Source organism: Cryptotermes secundus, unplaced genomic scaffold (genome assembly GCF_002891405.2).
Source record: "Cryptotermes secundus unplaced genomic scaffold, Csec_1.0 scaffold635, whole genome shotgun sequence".
NCBI lineage: Eukaryota > Metazoa > Arthropoda > Insecta > Blattodea > Kalotermitidae > Cryptotermes > Cryptotermes secundus.
Genome location: NW_019733328.1, coordinates 1,139,138 through 1,154,959, shown reverse-complemented (window position 1 = coordinate 1,154,959; position 15,822 = coordinate 1,139,138). Strand labels below are relative to the sequence as shown.

At 43.3% G+C, this 15,822-nt stretch overlaps 1 protein-coding gene across 3 annotated transcripts in view; it reads left to right on the top strand.

Annotated features, from left to right (window-relative positions):
- LOC111868043 (DNA topoisomerase 3-beta-1) overlaps positions 1-12,977 on the top strand; it is a 50,291-nt gene extending 37,314 nt beyond the window's left edge. The window contains exons 13-16 of one of the 3 annotated variants that reach the window (XM_023858392.2): positions 605-760; positions 3,569-3,674; positions 8,087-8,307; positions 12,624-12,977. In XM_023858392.2, coding sequence (XP_023714160.1) covers positions 605-760; positions 3,569-3,674; positions 8,087-8,296 — 472 coding nt within the window. In that variant the 3' untranslated portion in view covers positions 8,297-8,307; positions 12,624-12,977. The other 2 variants (XM_023858391.2, XM_023858390.2) reach the window with 2 other exon arrangements.
- The last annotated feature ends 2,845 nt before the right edge of the window (positions 12,978-15,822 follow it).

The following is a 15,822-nucleotide window of genomic DNA, read 5'->3' as shown; positions in this document are numbered from 1 at the left end:
TCAGAAGACAAAGCATTTGCAAAATCTGATAGCTCATTGGAGAACATATCTAATATTTCCTGTCCTCTGAGAGATCGCAACTGCTTTCGTCTCTGAGCCATTTGAAATGGTAGCTGCGTGGTTTATACGTGCAAGCTTGGATTAGAACAAAGCCAATTTTGTTTAGGTTGTGGCAGGAAATGACTCTGGTCGAGTTACTAGATAAGGCAGCAATCATTCCCGAGGTCATCCACGCCGTAGTTACGATTCAACAAAGTCACACAGCGATATATAGCGTTTTGCAACATAACATGACCGTAGAGGGACATATGGCCCGACCGGTCCGCAACGCTTGGAAACGTAGAGGGCCATATGGCCCCTCTGGTCCGCAATGTGTTAAGTACTAGTAATTCAGCATATACAGGACAACATATGCATGTAATGTATGTGAAGCATTAGGTGCCTTGAGGACTTCCTTCCATATGCTTTTCAGTTCATTATTCCAGTCAATTGAGCCTGTGTAATCAGCAGTGTTGTTAAATAAGTTAGGATTTTTAACCGTTGTTCAAGAAATATGGAGTGGTTCTAAGATTGTGTTTAATATCAGCAATAATTGATTTTGTAGGGAGATGAGGAAAGGCAGTGGTTGCAATGCATGCACTCATCCAACATGTCCACACAGCCTGAACAGTACTGGCATCTCCAGCTGCATAGAGTGTGAGGGTGGTGTTTTGGTGCTCGACCCTGCCTCTGGGCCCAAGTGGAAGCTTGGTTGCAATAGGTAATATGAACATGCGAATGTAGCTTATGGAAGTTGTTTCATTGTAGGGTGGCATATTGCCCCTGAGGAACAGGTTGTTATGGACTGTTTGAAAATATGGTTCTGGTATTTTGTTGGAGAGAGTGAGAGAAGTCATGTGAAACCTCAGGATGGCTGGTGGGATTCAGACTTACCTCCCAGATATACAGCAGGAATGCTCTCCAGTTCTCTGCAAAATTCAGTATGTGAGTTATTGTGTATTCACCTTATTGTGGTGGGAGAACCTAGTGCCTGATGAACCAGATGACCATGCTAGGTGGTAAGAGGTGAGGGGAAGCCAAGAGTAACCCACAGTGGGCAGATGGGACAACAGCCATGGTGAAGGCAGCACATGTAGGGAAGGTGACATGAAGAAACATCCTACAAGGTGAAGCACAGAGGTGGCATCCCCAACACTGAGTTAGCTCTGTGCAGGGCTTGTTGTGCTGCCAGAATGAACTTCTATCTACTGATAAACCTCATAGTAAACACTGGACTGGCTCTAAAGGACTTAGATCAGGACATTGTAGAGACATACAAAGGATGGAATAGATTTAAATTGCACTTCAAGCCCATAATTATTTTTTGTCTTGGAGATGAGACATAGGAAAGACAAGACGAAGGCATAAGGAGTCATGACAATATAGGGCAGATCGGGCGATTTACCTAATCCTTGAAAAGATGGTGATGATTATAGAGATTAAGGTTTAATCAAAATAGTATCACCATACTGTAGTCCCACATGTGAATTTTTCTTACCTGTATTATTATTATTCTTGGAGGGGGTGGGTTTTCCCATGCACTGCGACCAATGGTCTATTGTATGTCCCCCTGTGATATTCTACCAGTCTCTATACCCTACCGGTATTGGTGCGTGCCATCAGTCCCGACTCAGCCAGCGAGTTCGGCCTCTACTGGCTCAGCGATATCTAGATGCTTCCCCCATCTACCAGAGGCGTTAGAGACTATTGTTGGGTGGGAAATGTCCTTACAAATTTGGCTCAGTGGTCTCCTTGAGACATGAGGTTCTTTACGTGCCGTAAAGCTACGACATGGGACCCACGGCTTAAAGTCCCTCCCAGAGGACTTGTTCCCTGAATTTTTCTGCCCTTAAAAATTCCATGACCTCCACCGGGTTTGAACCCGCATACCTTGAGTCATGAGGTGGGAATGTTACCCCTAGACTATGGAGGCCGCTTTTCTTCCTTGTATGTATGTTTGCAAAGCCTCTGATGAAGATGGATGGAAGCATCACACAGAGATTGTGAAGGGGGATGGAGTTGCTATGCCAGCCTCACACCACTTACTCTGCCCTCAGGGGAAGATTTTATAGTACCCACTAGGTGCGTTCCTTGACCATTCTAGTGGCGAGAAGTGTGTGTGTGTGTGTTTGCATGCACACACACATGCCCCCTTTTAGATATATCTGAAAATGTTAGTTGTCTGTTATTTACAAGCACGTGCACAAGTTAGATCTCCAGAATGAATTACAGTATCATTGCATTATCCATCAGCAAAACCTAATTGGTAAGCTTTGGGATTAAAATAGATTGACTGATGTTTCCAGTTTGTTTGACTTTATTGGGTCACATGGGACAAACCATAAACAGTTCAAGCCTCTCCTTTGCGAAATTTAGTCATTATGGTGACATATTATGCTACTGTGAAGTGTGTTGACTTAGCAAAGGCAGCATCTGTAAATGTCATATATATCAAACATAACTGAAAATACAGAGTCCAAGATAATACTGTTATTTATTGCCACATGTTAGTGACTAGGCATGGTTTGGATTGATATTTGAATTTATTGGACACTTATTACGCTTACCTGGAGATAATTATGAAATTTCTTTAATTATTAACAATCTACAAATTACTATTTTTCTCTCTCAAGTCTAGGAGTCATGCAACTATGACGGGCCTCGCTAGCCCTGTTCATATAGCCTTGACATGAACTGATCAGGTTAGAACACAGTACCTCTAACATTTCCTCTGCTGTTGTATGCATATTTGTTGCCATGGAAAGAAGTTTTAACAAGCTTTTGCTTAGCAATGGATGCCTCTGCAATGCTTCTCTGAATCCAAGATTCTGACTTCTGGCATCATGGCACAACAGAATAAGTCATTGTCAGAGACCTCCAGAGAATCAGGAAATAATAAATTGGTTTTGGGGATTTCACGGTTGTGACTAAAAGTTATATCATCTGGGATGTGGTGCTGCGTAGTCCAGTGGATGTTGAAGGTGGACTTCTCTAGACTGCCTGGTGTTATGTCCCAGAAAGCAGTAAGACTGGATGCTACAATACCTTTAGCAGATGTTTCACCTGAAGACCAGATAAAAGGGGGTGTAGGTATTAGAGAAGAATTACAGATTAATGTCACAGATGGAATTTGTGACTGCAGAAGTGAATAGTGTGGTCATACTGAAGAATGTAAATAAATCGAGTGCTGAATTTTGTTCCACAAGGAAAAATGAATGTTAAAAAGACTTATAAACAGCTTAATGGAGATGGAACAGACCATTGGTCCTAATCTAGGAAATTAATAAACTGAGCATTTTCAGGATACATTGGACGTCCCATTTAATGTACCTCAGTTTAAGGTTTCTCTTCATTAGTTTCTAATTTCAGTGATCCAGAATGAATAATATCAGCATTAAGTTGCATCCACTTGAGATATTTTCTCAGTATGTGTTTGAATCCACTGGTCCACAGAGAAACCATAAATGGGGATTTAACTGTGATACAAAAATGTAAGATGACCTCACTGAGAATGTTTTATTGATTACAGATGTGATGTGATCATTCATTTGTTTGACGATGCACAGAAGGTGACTGTTGAGGATGGAGTGTGCATGTTGTGTGGTGCGCAACTTGTTAATGTGGAATACAAACAGGTGAGTTTGGTACAGTCCTACATATTCTATGCGAACAGGTGACACAAGGGCAAGTGTGAGGAGGAAACAAGACAGTAACTTCACATACCTTTCTCATTTCATTTAAAAATGTCTTTGGTAAATTTCCTTTCTTCTTTGCATCTGCACCCAGTTGCTTTAGATTCAGATCTTATCTCCTAGTGACACGATCTTAAGGTGAGACATGATACAGTCATTCTGATAATGCTGCATAAGATGCAGGCATCAGAGTTATATTTATTGAAAATAGTGAACACCAAGTTCAGCTGGAGGTCCTCTCTGCCAGCTGTTATATGTGTTTCCACCGTGTCATTGGGAGTATCGGAATTAACCTTGGGGAGGTCTCTGATGTGAAATTGATCCTTCACTTTACCAGCTGGCAGAGACTACCAGAGTCTTGTAGAGCCCATATTGAGGTATATGATACAAAAAAACAGAGTACTCTCCCCCCTCAGCCTGTGTACCAAGAAGTATTATTATTATTATTATTATTATTATTATTATTATTATTATTATTGGAGGGGGTGGGTTTCCCCATGCACCGCGACTAGTAGTCTAGTGTACGTCCCCCTTTGATGTTCTACCAGTCTCTATACCCTACCAGTACTGGTGCGTGCCATCAGCCCTGACTCAGCCAGTGAGTTCAGCCTCTACTGGCTCAGCAGTACCAAATGCTTCCCCCATCTACCAGAGGCGTTAGAGACTCTTGTTGGGCGGTAAATGTCCGATAATTTGATTCAGAGGCCTCCTTGAGACATGAGGTTCTTTTACGTGCTGTAAAGCTACGACACGGGACCCACGGCTTAAAGTCCCTCCCGGAGGACTTGTTCCCTGAATTTTTGCGCCCTTTAAAAATTCCATGACCTCCGCCGGGTTTGAACCCGCGTACCATGAGTCATGAGGTGGGAACATTAACTCTAGACCACGGAGGCCACTCAGTACTTACTTACTTACTTATTTACTTACTTAACTCACTTAACTCACTCACACTCACTCACTCACTCACTCACTCACTCACTCACTCACTCACTCATGGAGCTGAGCCCTTCTTGAGGAGTCGCCAATTCTGCAGCTACTCAAGAATTTCCCAGCATTTTATGGAACCCGAAGGTTCATCACCGTGTTCACAAGAGCCCTCCACTGGTCCCTATCCTGAGCCAGATTTATCCAATACTATCTCTCTAAGATCCATTCTAATATTGTCCACTCACCTATGCCTTGGTCTTCCCTGTGGTCTCTTTCCTTCTGGCTTTCCCACCAATATCCTATACGCATTCCTCGTCTCTCCCATTCGTGCTACATGACCTGCCCACCTCATCCTCCTTGACTTGATCATTCTAATTATACTTGGAGAAGAGTACAAGTTCCTAACATGGCCAAGAAGTCAATACAGAGCTCTAAATTAAGAACCAGATAGAGGCAAGTCACCACCTTTGCACTTGGGCTGCTTTACCTTTGGGCCAAGCGGACATGGATTCCATGTGTAGCAGTAGATGGAGGCGAGTAGTCAGCTTCACTCCTTAGCCACTCTGCCCTTGGGAAGTAATGTTTGATACCCATTGAGACTTACTACTCTTGTGTCATGTCTTGTTATATTGTATTGACATGGGAGACAACTTGTAATTTCCACTTAAGCACACAGGCCCCTACCTTATGTATTAAGAAACGTCGGTGCCCTATTGCTCTGGATGTGATGCAACAGTGAACTCTCTAGCCATCCGTGCTGTAGCTAATCACTTTACCCACTGAGGTATTGCAGGTTTAGTGTCCTTCCTAGATATGTGTACAGTGACACTGATATGCTTTTGTATACATCCTCTTCTGGCAGAGATTCTTGTCAAAAGACGTACTGAGACGCTATCTATTGGGTTGAGTGACTGGATGTCTGATAGTAGGTGCGCACATCACTGTCTCATATTTGTGTTCCAGTAATTAGGAAGGCCAATTCTACTGGACCCTTGTTTCAGCATGTACATCAGAGCATTCTGCTTTAAAATAATTACAAGCTTCACTTATAAATCCCATTTAGATATGCTTATTACTGTCTATTTTTGTACTGAAATCATCAAAGAGATAAGAGAAGAACAGTAATTTAAAATGGATTTTCCTCAGTGCAACTTCAGTCTCTTAGAGACTGATCATTGGATTCTTAAAGATGGTACATACGTGCATATGTAACAGCAGCAGCCATCCTTATCCCAGGAGAGAAGAAGAGTGCAGGAAAATCTTTTCAGTAGTAATGACTATTTTCATATGACATGTTTGCAGTTCTAAGCCTGAGGCTCTAAGAAACATTTTAATGTCATGAAGAACACTATTTCTGGGATGTGATAACTGTGTAGTTTGGTGGAAGTTACTGATGTTCTGAAGGCATATACTGCCTCCATTTTCAGGTTCCAAGAGTAGGCCAAGGTTAACAGTAAGTAGAGTCTTCTGATTGTTGCTTTGACCCTGAAGAAATGGTGGTATGTTCCAAGGCCGCCGCGCCATAGCTCAAGCGGTTAGTCGCTGGCTTCCCACTGCGGTGGCCCGGGTTCAATCACAGGTCTGGTAAAGTGGGATTTGTGGTGGACAAAGTGGCACTGTGGCGGGTTTTCTCCGAGTACTTGGGTTTCCCCTCCCAATCTTCATTCCACCGAATTCTCCATCATAATCACCTGGGGCAGGCTACAATAGGCTAATCAGTGGCTGCCATGCTGAGTGGACCCAGTTGGACCACCCCCCACTAAGTGAAAAAATGGTGGTACGTTCCTTTCAATCACTGGTAAATAAACTTCTGCCAGGCTATATGGCTTTGCATTCTGGAAGTACTCTTCATAAGTACTGCCATGTGAACTTTATATCTCACATTTTAGGACAATTGTTGCTTTTTTTTTGGATATTTTATAGTAGTGTCTGGAAACTTGATGTTTAACATTAAGGGAAGAACATAGACCTAAGGGTGTTTGGAAACAGATTGCTGAGGGGAATATTTGGGACCAGGAGGGATGAAAGAACAGGACGCTGGAGAAAATTGCATACAGGGGAACTTCATAAATTTTACCCTGCCAGATACGTAGGTAAGTCAGTAAGTAAGTTACAAATGGATATAGAACTTAAATAAGAGTACTAATTTGAAAAATGCTTTTGTTTCTCAACATAATCCCTCTGTACATTGTGGCACCTGTCCCATCGTTTCACAAGCCCCTGAAAACCAGCAGAATAAAATTCTTTGGGCTGCTGTCAGAACCAGGCGGTGACTGGGATCACAAAGGCATACTTCTTACTGCATTCAAGCCTCAAGGACAAACCGTAAATGCCAACTCCTACTCTAACATCCTCAGGAAACTTTGTAAGGCCATTCAGTGGAAGCGACCAGGACTCCTCACCAAAGGCGTGTTGCTCTTGCATGACAATGTGCATCCCCATGCTGCCAACAAGACAAATGAGACACAAAATTTCAAGTGGGAATTCATTGAGCATCCTCCATATAGCCCTGACCTTGCTCCAAGCGACTTCCATTTGTTCGGCCCTCTTAAACATCATCTTTCGGCTGAACATTTTCCCGATGATGAAGCTGTAGAAAGGGAAGGCACCACCTGGTTCCGACAGCAGTCCGAAGAATTTTATGCTGCTGGTTTTCAGGGGCTTGTGAGACGATGGGACAAGTGCCTCAATGTACAGTGAGATTATGTTCAGACGTAAAAGCATTTTTCAGATCAGTATACGTATTTGCTTAAGTTCTATATCCATTTGTAACTTACTTCTTGACTTACCTTCTTATAATTAGAATTATGAAGTCAGAGAGGGTGAGATGCAGCATGCAGGGGAAGGAAGTACATACAGGGTTTTGATGGGAAAATCAGAAGGAAAGAGGCAGCTATGAAGATGTAAACATAGGTGGGTGGATAATACTAAAATGGATCTTAGAGAAATAGAATGGGGTAGTATGGACTGGATTAATCTGGCTCAGTGTAGGGGTCAGTGTTGGGCTCTTGCAAACATGGTAATGAATGTAAGATTTGAGGTCTTCCTGACAGTCACTATGAAGAATGCCGTCTTCTGAGATGTGGCGCCACGTAGATCTTGTGTAAACCGTCGTTTCAGAGGAACCTCAGTCTGCAACCACCTTCACATGCTGGTTCCTCTTGGATTTTTTACCCTGAATATGGAGGCGATATGTCCCTCCGAAACGTCTGTTTACACTAGATCTCTATGGCACCACATCCCAGAAGACAGCATTCTTCATGGTAATCATTGTTAGGGTTCCATAGGTTGTTGGGAAATGGTGGTGTAACCGAGCAGCTGGTGGCTTTTTGAGGACTGAGCTCCATGCAGTTAGGTGGTTAGGTAGTTAGTGTCTGGACTGTTCCATGGGTCTAACAGCAAACATGGTAATGTTTTTGCACTTTCAGGATAAGAGTAAGCTTATAAACGAAGCAACCGAGATGAGTGGATGTGTGTTTTGTTCGCCTTACTTCACTCCATTAGTTGAGAAACACCGGGCTGTGTCACGACCTCCAGGCAGCCGGGCTCCACGTGGGAGAGGTGGCAGGGGGCGTAGCAGGGGCAGGCCAAGACCTCCAAAGGACAAGATGGCTCAACTGGCAGCATACTTTGTGTGAAAGAAAACATGGTGAGGTCTTGTTGTGTTTCTGCCAGTGAGGTTGGAAGGAGTCTGGCACCTAAGTCATGATCTGGCGTGTGACTTGTGTGTCAGAATATTTGCTGTATTTATATCTTACGGTTTTCTTACTATAAAAGACATTTTGTAAATATGCAAATGTGGGAAATTATAAAATATTTGGAGTTCCCACATTTAGTTGCATGCAGGATGATTTACGTGCACACAACATATTTTAACCCATTCACATCTGTAAACACAAGTATGTAGTGTTGTGAGAGTGGCCTGTTTTACCAAGAGCACATAAATGAGTGAGAGGGCATGTACACTCTTTTTTATATTTTATTAAGTTTCAGTGTATGTATTTGCCCTGTCACAACCTTCTATGATTTCTTAACATATTACTTTGAAATCTGGCAGAGAAGTTTATAGCCAGTTTTGATGTGTACTGTTCTGAAATTTGCTTCAGTTTGGTAAATGTCTGCTGGTGATGCAGACATTGCCTGTTAAAATGTTCCACAATTCATTGGGTTATTAATGAAAAAGCATACAATAACTAACAAAAATTAACTCCATTGAGCTGAGTCCTCCTTGAGAAGCCTCCATTCACTCAGCTACTCGAGAATTCCCTAACATTTTATAGAACTGGAAGGTTCATTACCATATTAACAAGAGCCCTCCACTGTTCCCTATCCCAAGCCAGATCAATCCACTACATACAACCCCATTTCCCCCCCCCCAAGGATCCATTTTAATATTATCCTACCACATATGTCTAGGTCTTCCTAGTGGCCCCTTGCCCTCTGGCTTTCCTACCAAAAAATGTGTATGTGTTTGTCTTCTCATGTGTGTTACATGCCCTGCCCATCTGATCTCAACCACATCATTCTAATTATACTTGGTAAAAAATAAAATTTATGAAGCTCCTCATTATACAGTTTTCTCCAGTCTTTCACTTCATCCCTCTTCAGTCCAAATGACTCATCAGCGGCCTCTTCTCAAACTCACTCGGTCTGTGTTCCTCTCTTAATGTCAAAGACAAAATATTGAGCCCATACAAAATCACAGGAAAATTATAAAATTCTATGTGTTATAGTTTTTATGTTTTTAGACAGAACATGAACAGACAAACTGTTCTGGGCTGAACGGTAGCAAGCATTACTCAGATTCATTCTCCTCGCAATTTCATCCTGAATTCAAAATTTTGATTTGTAACTGTCATTACTAAATATTTGAACTGTGCCACATGTTTGAAGGATCTATAACTTTTCTTCTTCTTATTGTAACGTGTTGGGTTACTGAAGACGCCGTTCGGATTGTTAATCGGTTTATTTAACAACCTACAAGTATCGGCTACAATTGATTATAACACTGTTGCGGAGTTTCACACTTTATAACCATATTTGCAATAATCTCTTCACTTTGCAAGGTTTCACACTTTATAACCCTATTCACGATAATCTCTTCACTCTATCTCACTAGTCTACACGTATTCACTGTATGGGAGCTATATAAGTGTCACTGTGTTACACACTCCCAATTACTTCTCAGTTATTACAAATTATCACTGATTAACACACGCGTATGGTTCTTCTTTCCGCGACTGCTGCTAGATTCCAACTGTGTTGGTGCGGCTCACACACTGAGAACTCCTGATCACACACTAACTGTGTCACTCCTGATCACACACTAACTGTGTCACTCTTCATCACACACTAACTCCACTGCTGACTTGAGAACTGACTGTGAATAGTCTTTGCGGCTCCTTATTTAGCCTCGTTCCGGACAACACAGAAAACAGCCACGTAATAGGCACCACTGTTGTCTGGCGCCGTGTTTGCCTGCTACGTAATGGGTACCCCTGTCATTACCATTGTCTCTCGCAACCACTGTTTACCCGCTTTGCTTAGCAACTTCGGCATCTCTTGGCCATGTCACCACTGGCAGGGGGGGAGGGGTGTCCTGCATAGCGCAACACGTCACACTGCTCCCTCCTTAAGGCTGTTCATGCCGAATAGCCTAACGGTGCACCCCTGTTCCTTTTCTTCCAAGGATGTGATTGGTGGGTCTCCCGGTGTTTTGGCTACTCCTTGCAGCGACTATTCTCCTTCCGTTACAACCGCTCCCTTCTTAAGACCAGCTCGTCTCGAGCGGTTTCCTTTTAACTTGCCTAGAAGAACCAGTTGTGTCAGATTCATCCTTCACTGTCATTCTTTCTTTCACTCTTGCTAGGGAGGCTGGTGTTTCTACGTTACCGGCTCCTCCTGTGTACTATATCATTTTTTCGTTTTGGAGGAGGTCAACCCCTCCACAAGGCCCAATTCTTGAATATTACTTTCTTCAGAAATTTCCTTTGTCGACGTAACGTGGCCTGCACTCCTTGATGTTGTTCCTCCTGGTCTTCCAGCTGCTTGCTGGTACGAGACCGTGGCACCAAGTCCTTTCTCCGGTATCCGAAGGTTCCCTGGGGAGTTTCGTTCTTGAAGGCATTTCTCCAATGTTGTGCCACTGTTGTGGGACGGGATATTTTCCTGCAGGTGGCAGCCAACTTCTTCCGGGATTCATAATCTCCTTGGGTCCAACATTTCCTGAATATGTTCCTCTGATGCCATGCCACTATTGCATGGCAGGACACCTTCCTGCTGGTTTTCTTCTGCCGTGCCACTTCCACACGGTGGCTCGTCCCTCCGCGGACAACAGCCAACTTCTTCTGGGGTCCACAATTTTCCCGTGTCGAATACTTCATATTTCACTGATTTCGGTCCCTACACCTTTTCTTCTTCGGTTCTCCGACCGGCATTACTTCGGCGTCTTCTACGGGTACCTCTCGGCCGCCTCAGGTTTCATGTCCACTGAGGCCGGCACTACTACTGGACGTACCTCCATTTCTCGGCAGGTCATTGTTACTCCGACTGGTATTACTACGGGGACCTCTTGTTGTTGTGCTGCCGCAGGTTTCATGTCCACTGAGGTTGGCTTTTCTTCTACTAGACGTGCCTCCATCTCTTGGCAGGCCAACATCTTGTGGTTGGCATTCACCTTATTGTCTCTCATGGCGGCCATCTCTTCTCGCCACGCTTTCATATTGGCCTGTCTATCATCCTCCAATCTGGCTAGGAGTTCCTTGTGGCTGGTCTTCACTTTTTCTTGATTGAATTCTAATTTCACCAGGAAATCCTCTTTGTCTGTCTTCCTTTTGGCCTTAATTTCTTCCTTCTCTTTCAGCACTTGTCTTTCCGTTCTTGTGTACTCTACAAATTTTTTTGTTTCGATGATGTCAGCCTTCGACAATTCTTTCATGGCATACAGATGGCCAGAATCAGCACCGTCTGTCTTCCAAGAATGAGATGTAACTTCTCAGATGTCTGGAATGCATAATGCAATTCTATTAGGAATGGAGAGGCTCTCACTCCCTCCAGCACTTGTCTTTCCGTTCTTGTGTACTCTACAAATTTTTTTGTTTCGATGATGTCAGCCTTCGACAATTCTTTCATGGCATACAGACAGCCAGAATCAGCACTGTCTCTCTTGCAGACCAGGAATACTTTTCCAAAGGCTCCAGCTCCCAGAACACTGAGCACATCAAAGTTCTTGCTGGACACTGGGTTGACCTTCTCTGCTGCCATGGGCTTTGTGATCTGCTGTATACATCTCCAAATTCAAAAGAAGAAGCAAGAAGCAAGAAATGTTGAGGGCAGCTTCCCCAGTATGTGGACACCACAGGATCTTGACTATCTTGACGTAAGAAGAATGACTGACCAGATAACATCCACTATAATACACTCATCAGCGGCCTCTTCTCAAACACACTCAGTCTGTGTTCCTCTCTTAATGTCAAAGACAAAATATTGAGCCCATACAAAATCACAGGAAAATTATAAAATTCTATGTATTATAGTTTTTATGTTTTTAGACGGAACATGAACAGACAAACTGTTCTGGACTGAATGGTAGCAAGCATTACTCAGATTCATTCTCCTCGCAATTTCATCCTGAGTTCAAAATTTTGATTTGTAACTGTCATTACTAAATATTTAAACTGTGCCACATTTTTGAAGGATCTATAACCTCTCTTCTTGTTATAATTTTGGCCTAGTTTCTGGTGATGAGACAGTAAGATACTCATAGTTTTCTCTGTGTTCAGGTCTAGACCAAACTCCTTAATAGTGTCAGAATGTCTGTGTTTTTCTTTATTATATTTTTCTTATCTTCCAGTAGCTAGAGATAATCAGCATGTACCGGAAGCTGATTAAGCTGATGTGTTCCATTTAATTTCAGTCTTACCTTCTGTCTGTTAACTGTGAACTCTGTTGCATGGCCATTTCCAGGGCAGCAAGTGTCCGGCGTGTCTGCAGCGCATCATACGTGATCCGTCGCTGCTTCTCAGGCGACATCAGCTCAGTTAGGTGTGGAGTTAGCACAAGGCTACTGGCGAGTGACACATTTGTAAATTCGTCTGATACCGGCAACAAAATAATGATTTACTATGCTTCTCCTTTGGATTAATCCTACACTTTGAATGAAATTTAGGACTTTATTTATGGGACATCATAAAAGTCAGTAGGTTTCATAAAGAACTGGGCCAGGTGAAAAAAATCTTAAGTAACCTGTGGCCTCACAAATACATTGGATATGTTTGGCTAATTTATCTTCTTGTAGGCACTTTTCACAGGTTTGGTCATCTGTCAATCCCAGTTTGAAATGGTGTCCTTTCAGGTGGCAGTATCCAGTTAGTAATCCTACCACCCATCTTAATTGGCCTCTGTTTAATTTCAACAGATCCTTTGTTCTTCTGGCAGAGGGTCGTGATATAAATCCTTTTGCCTGTTTGAGTCCAATTGTGGAGTCCCAGTGTTTTTTGTGATTTCTATCTGTCCAGTCCCTGATCATTTTCTTGGCAACTCCAATTGAGATGCCGAAAGCTGGTTCAGGTCCTGTGACAAAGTTATCGAATACATTGTCTGTGAAAGATGAATCACGAGTTCCAGTTAGATAGAGGGCTCCTACATGATATATGGCTGGGTTCGCCATAATTGTTGCTCTCCATTTGGGTAAGACAGTAAAATCGGAAATATCTGGGCAGAAATGTGAGAATGCATATTTCGACAGTCTCCTTGCTGCCTCATAGCAAACGGCCATGCGATGTGTACCGGCTGGTGATGCATTAAACCTGAGTTTTGCATCATCGGCGAATTGTATCACATATGCATCAGAACCAACCCTGCTCTCAGTAGGAAGAATGTTGGCTACGCCAGCTTGAGTTAGGATGAATCTAGTGCTAGCATAGTGTCCCAACATGTGTGTTGCCCTTACTATATCGTTAGGGAGTGGGAGACCATACTTTAGAACAAGGACTTTCTGCACATATCCAGCTGCCTGATTCCTTTCTGTGGTTTGACCTACGTGGTGATTCATAAGCCAAAAGTTCACCTTAGTAGCACAAATGACTGTATTGGCTATAGTAAAGAATGAATGGAGAACGAATGAATGTGAGACAAGGCGACCGACAAATTCCGGACCACGGGGGTGCTCGGGGGCGAGCACCACCGAAGAGAGGGGCGGATGCGGTTAGACGAACAATGCACAAAGATGCCAGCAGGACACCAAGACCGAATACAGACACTGTCAACAGAACACCGTGGAAACGAAACCGAGGGAGAACCGTTAGGCTGTTCGGGGACGAACAACCTTTAGAAGGGAGCAATGTAACGTGTTTGCATTCCAGAAGAGTCACTGCTATGGAAACGCTAGAATAGATTGTTACAGAGGAGACAACAATTGCTCCATTGTAGTTCTAACAGGAGTCTCCATGGTTATAACAAAGGGTCCGTTGCCTAACAGCGGCCAAGGTTATAAAAGCCCAGTTTCGACGAGAAGTCTTCAGTCTTCATCGGGCCAGCTGAGAGGCCAGTCTTCATCGAGCCTCCAAAGAAGAAAGTCTCGGAATAGCCTCCAAAGAAGAAAGCCCTGGAATATCCGCTGCAGAAAGGAGTCTGCTATACACCGCCAGCGAAGCCAGTCCAGTGTCGCCGAGTTATAGTAAGCAGTGATCGCAACACTGTGGGTGTAAATGATTGTGTAAGCGTGAAGGACAATAAATGTTCTACGGAATTTGAGGCCTACATGAACTTATTTATAGCGTGACAGACACAAAACACGCCACAATATATTCAGTTCCTGTTCTTGCCAGCTGATCTGCGGTTTCATTCCGAACAATACCCTCATGACCTGGCACCCATATCATTTGTATGAGGGATTGGTGGCAGTCCCAGACTAATTTCGAAGTGATATGGTGTGTACTAAGTACTGTAATTGCAGCTTGACTACCTGACAGAATATAGAATTTTTGTAGTTTCTATCTAAATTCTCAACTGCACATTCCTTAATGGCATACACTTCTGCCTCGAATGCTGTTGTGTACTGACCAAGGCTGAAACTAAGTTTCTGCCCTGTTCCATGGCAATACACATGAATCAAGTATGCATGTCCAAAACCTTCGGATTTGGGTCTCCGTTGATCATTGCAACATATTCTCTAATTTCCTAACTTGGTCTCTGCTTTCATCTGCAGATGCAAGGGGGGAGTCCTAGTAGGATTTCCATTACAGCTGTTGGGGCTGTTTTCATTGGTCCCGTAATTCCCAAGCAGGCTGTCCTTCGCAGTTTGCTAAGTTCTGCCTGACTTGTCTTGAGTTTAACTCTAGGCCACCATATAGTGGTGCCATAGGTAATTATGCGTGTTACTGCCACAGTGTGTATCCAATACACCACCTTTGGTTTCAGTCCCCAAGTCTTTCTAAACATGCCTATGCATGTCCAGAAGGTCTTATAGGCCTTTTTAATAGCCTTGTCCAGCTGTCTTTTCCATGTCAGTCCCTTGTCTAATGTTATTCCAAGGTACTTCGACTTTACTGAATAGCTGGATCACTTTATTGTAGAGGATTGGTTTCTTAAGCCCCTTTATATCCGTCTTAGTAAAGGGTATAATTCCCGTCCTGTTTGGATTGTCATATCCTGCTCTCCCAGAGGCGGGGTATCGTGTGCTCACTTGGCCTCCCAGTACCTGACTCCTCTCCTGACCACTGGGCTCCCCCTTGTATAGTCTGGGATGCCCCTGGACAGGGGGTCAGCCAGGTTCTGTTAGGATGGCACCCACCTGACCACCAGGCCATGGCCTGCTTTATTCTCTTCCATCCAAGTTTGTACAAATCTTGTATGAGGGAAAAGGCTTGCAATGTGAGCCCCGTCCCTTTAACAATTGTATGGTATACAGATGAATCTGTAAATAGTGTGATTGTTGTTGGTTGATGTAGTTGTGTTGTTATGCTGTAGCGTGGGATCATTCTGGTCTATATAGGTTCTTGTGAGAACAGCATAAGACGAGCCGAGATAGGATAAAGAAATGAACAAGGCGGAAATGCCCCAAAACAAATAAGCAAGTCAAATAACAGCAAAGAATAAATCTATATAAATAAAAATCCATGTTTCTTTTTCCAGGCATGAGTACCTACAACGTCTTCATCTTGCA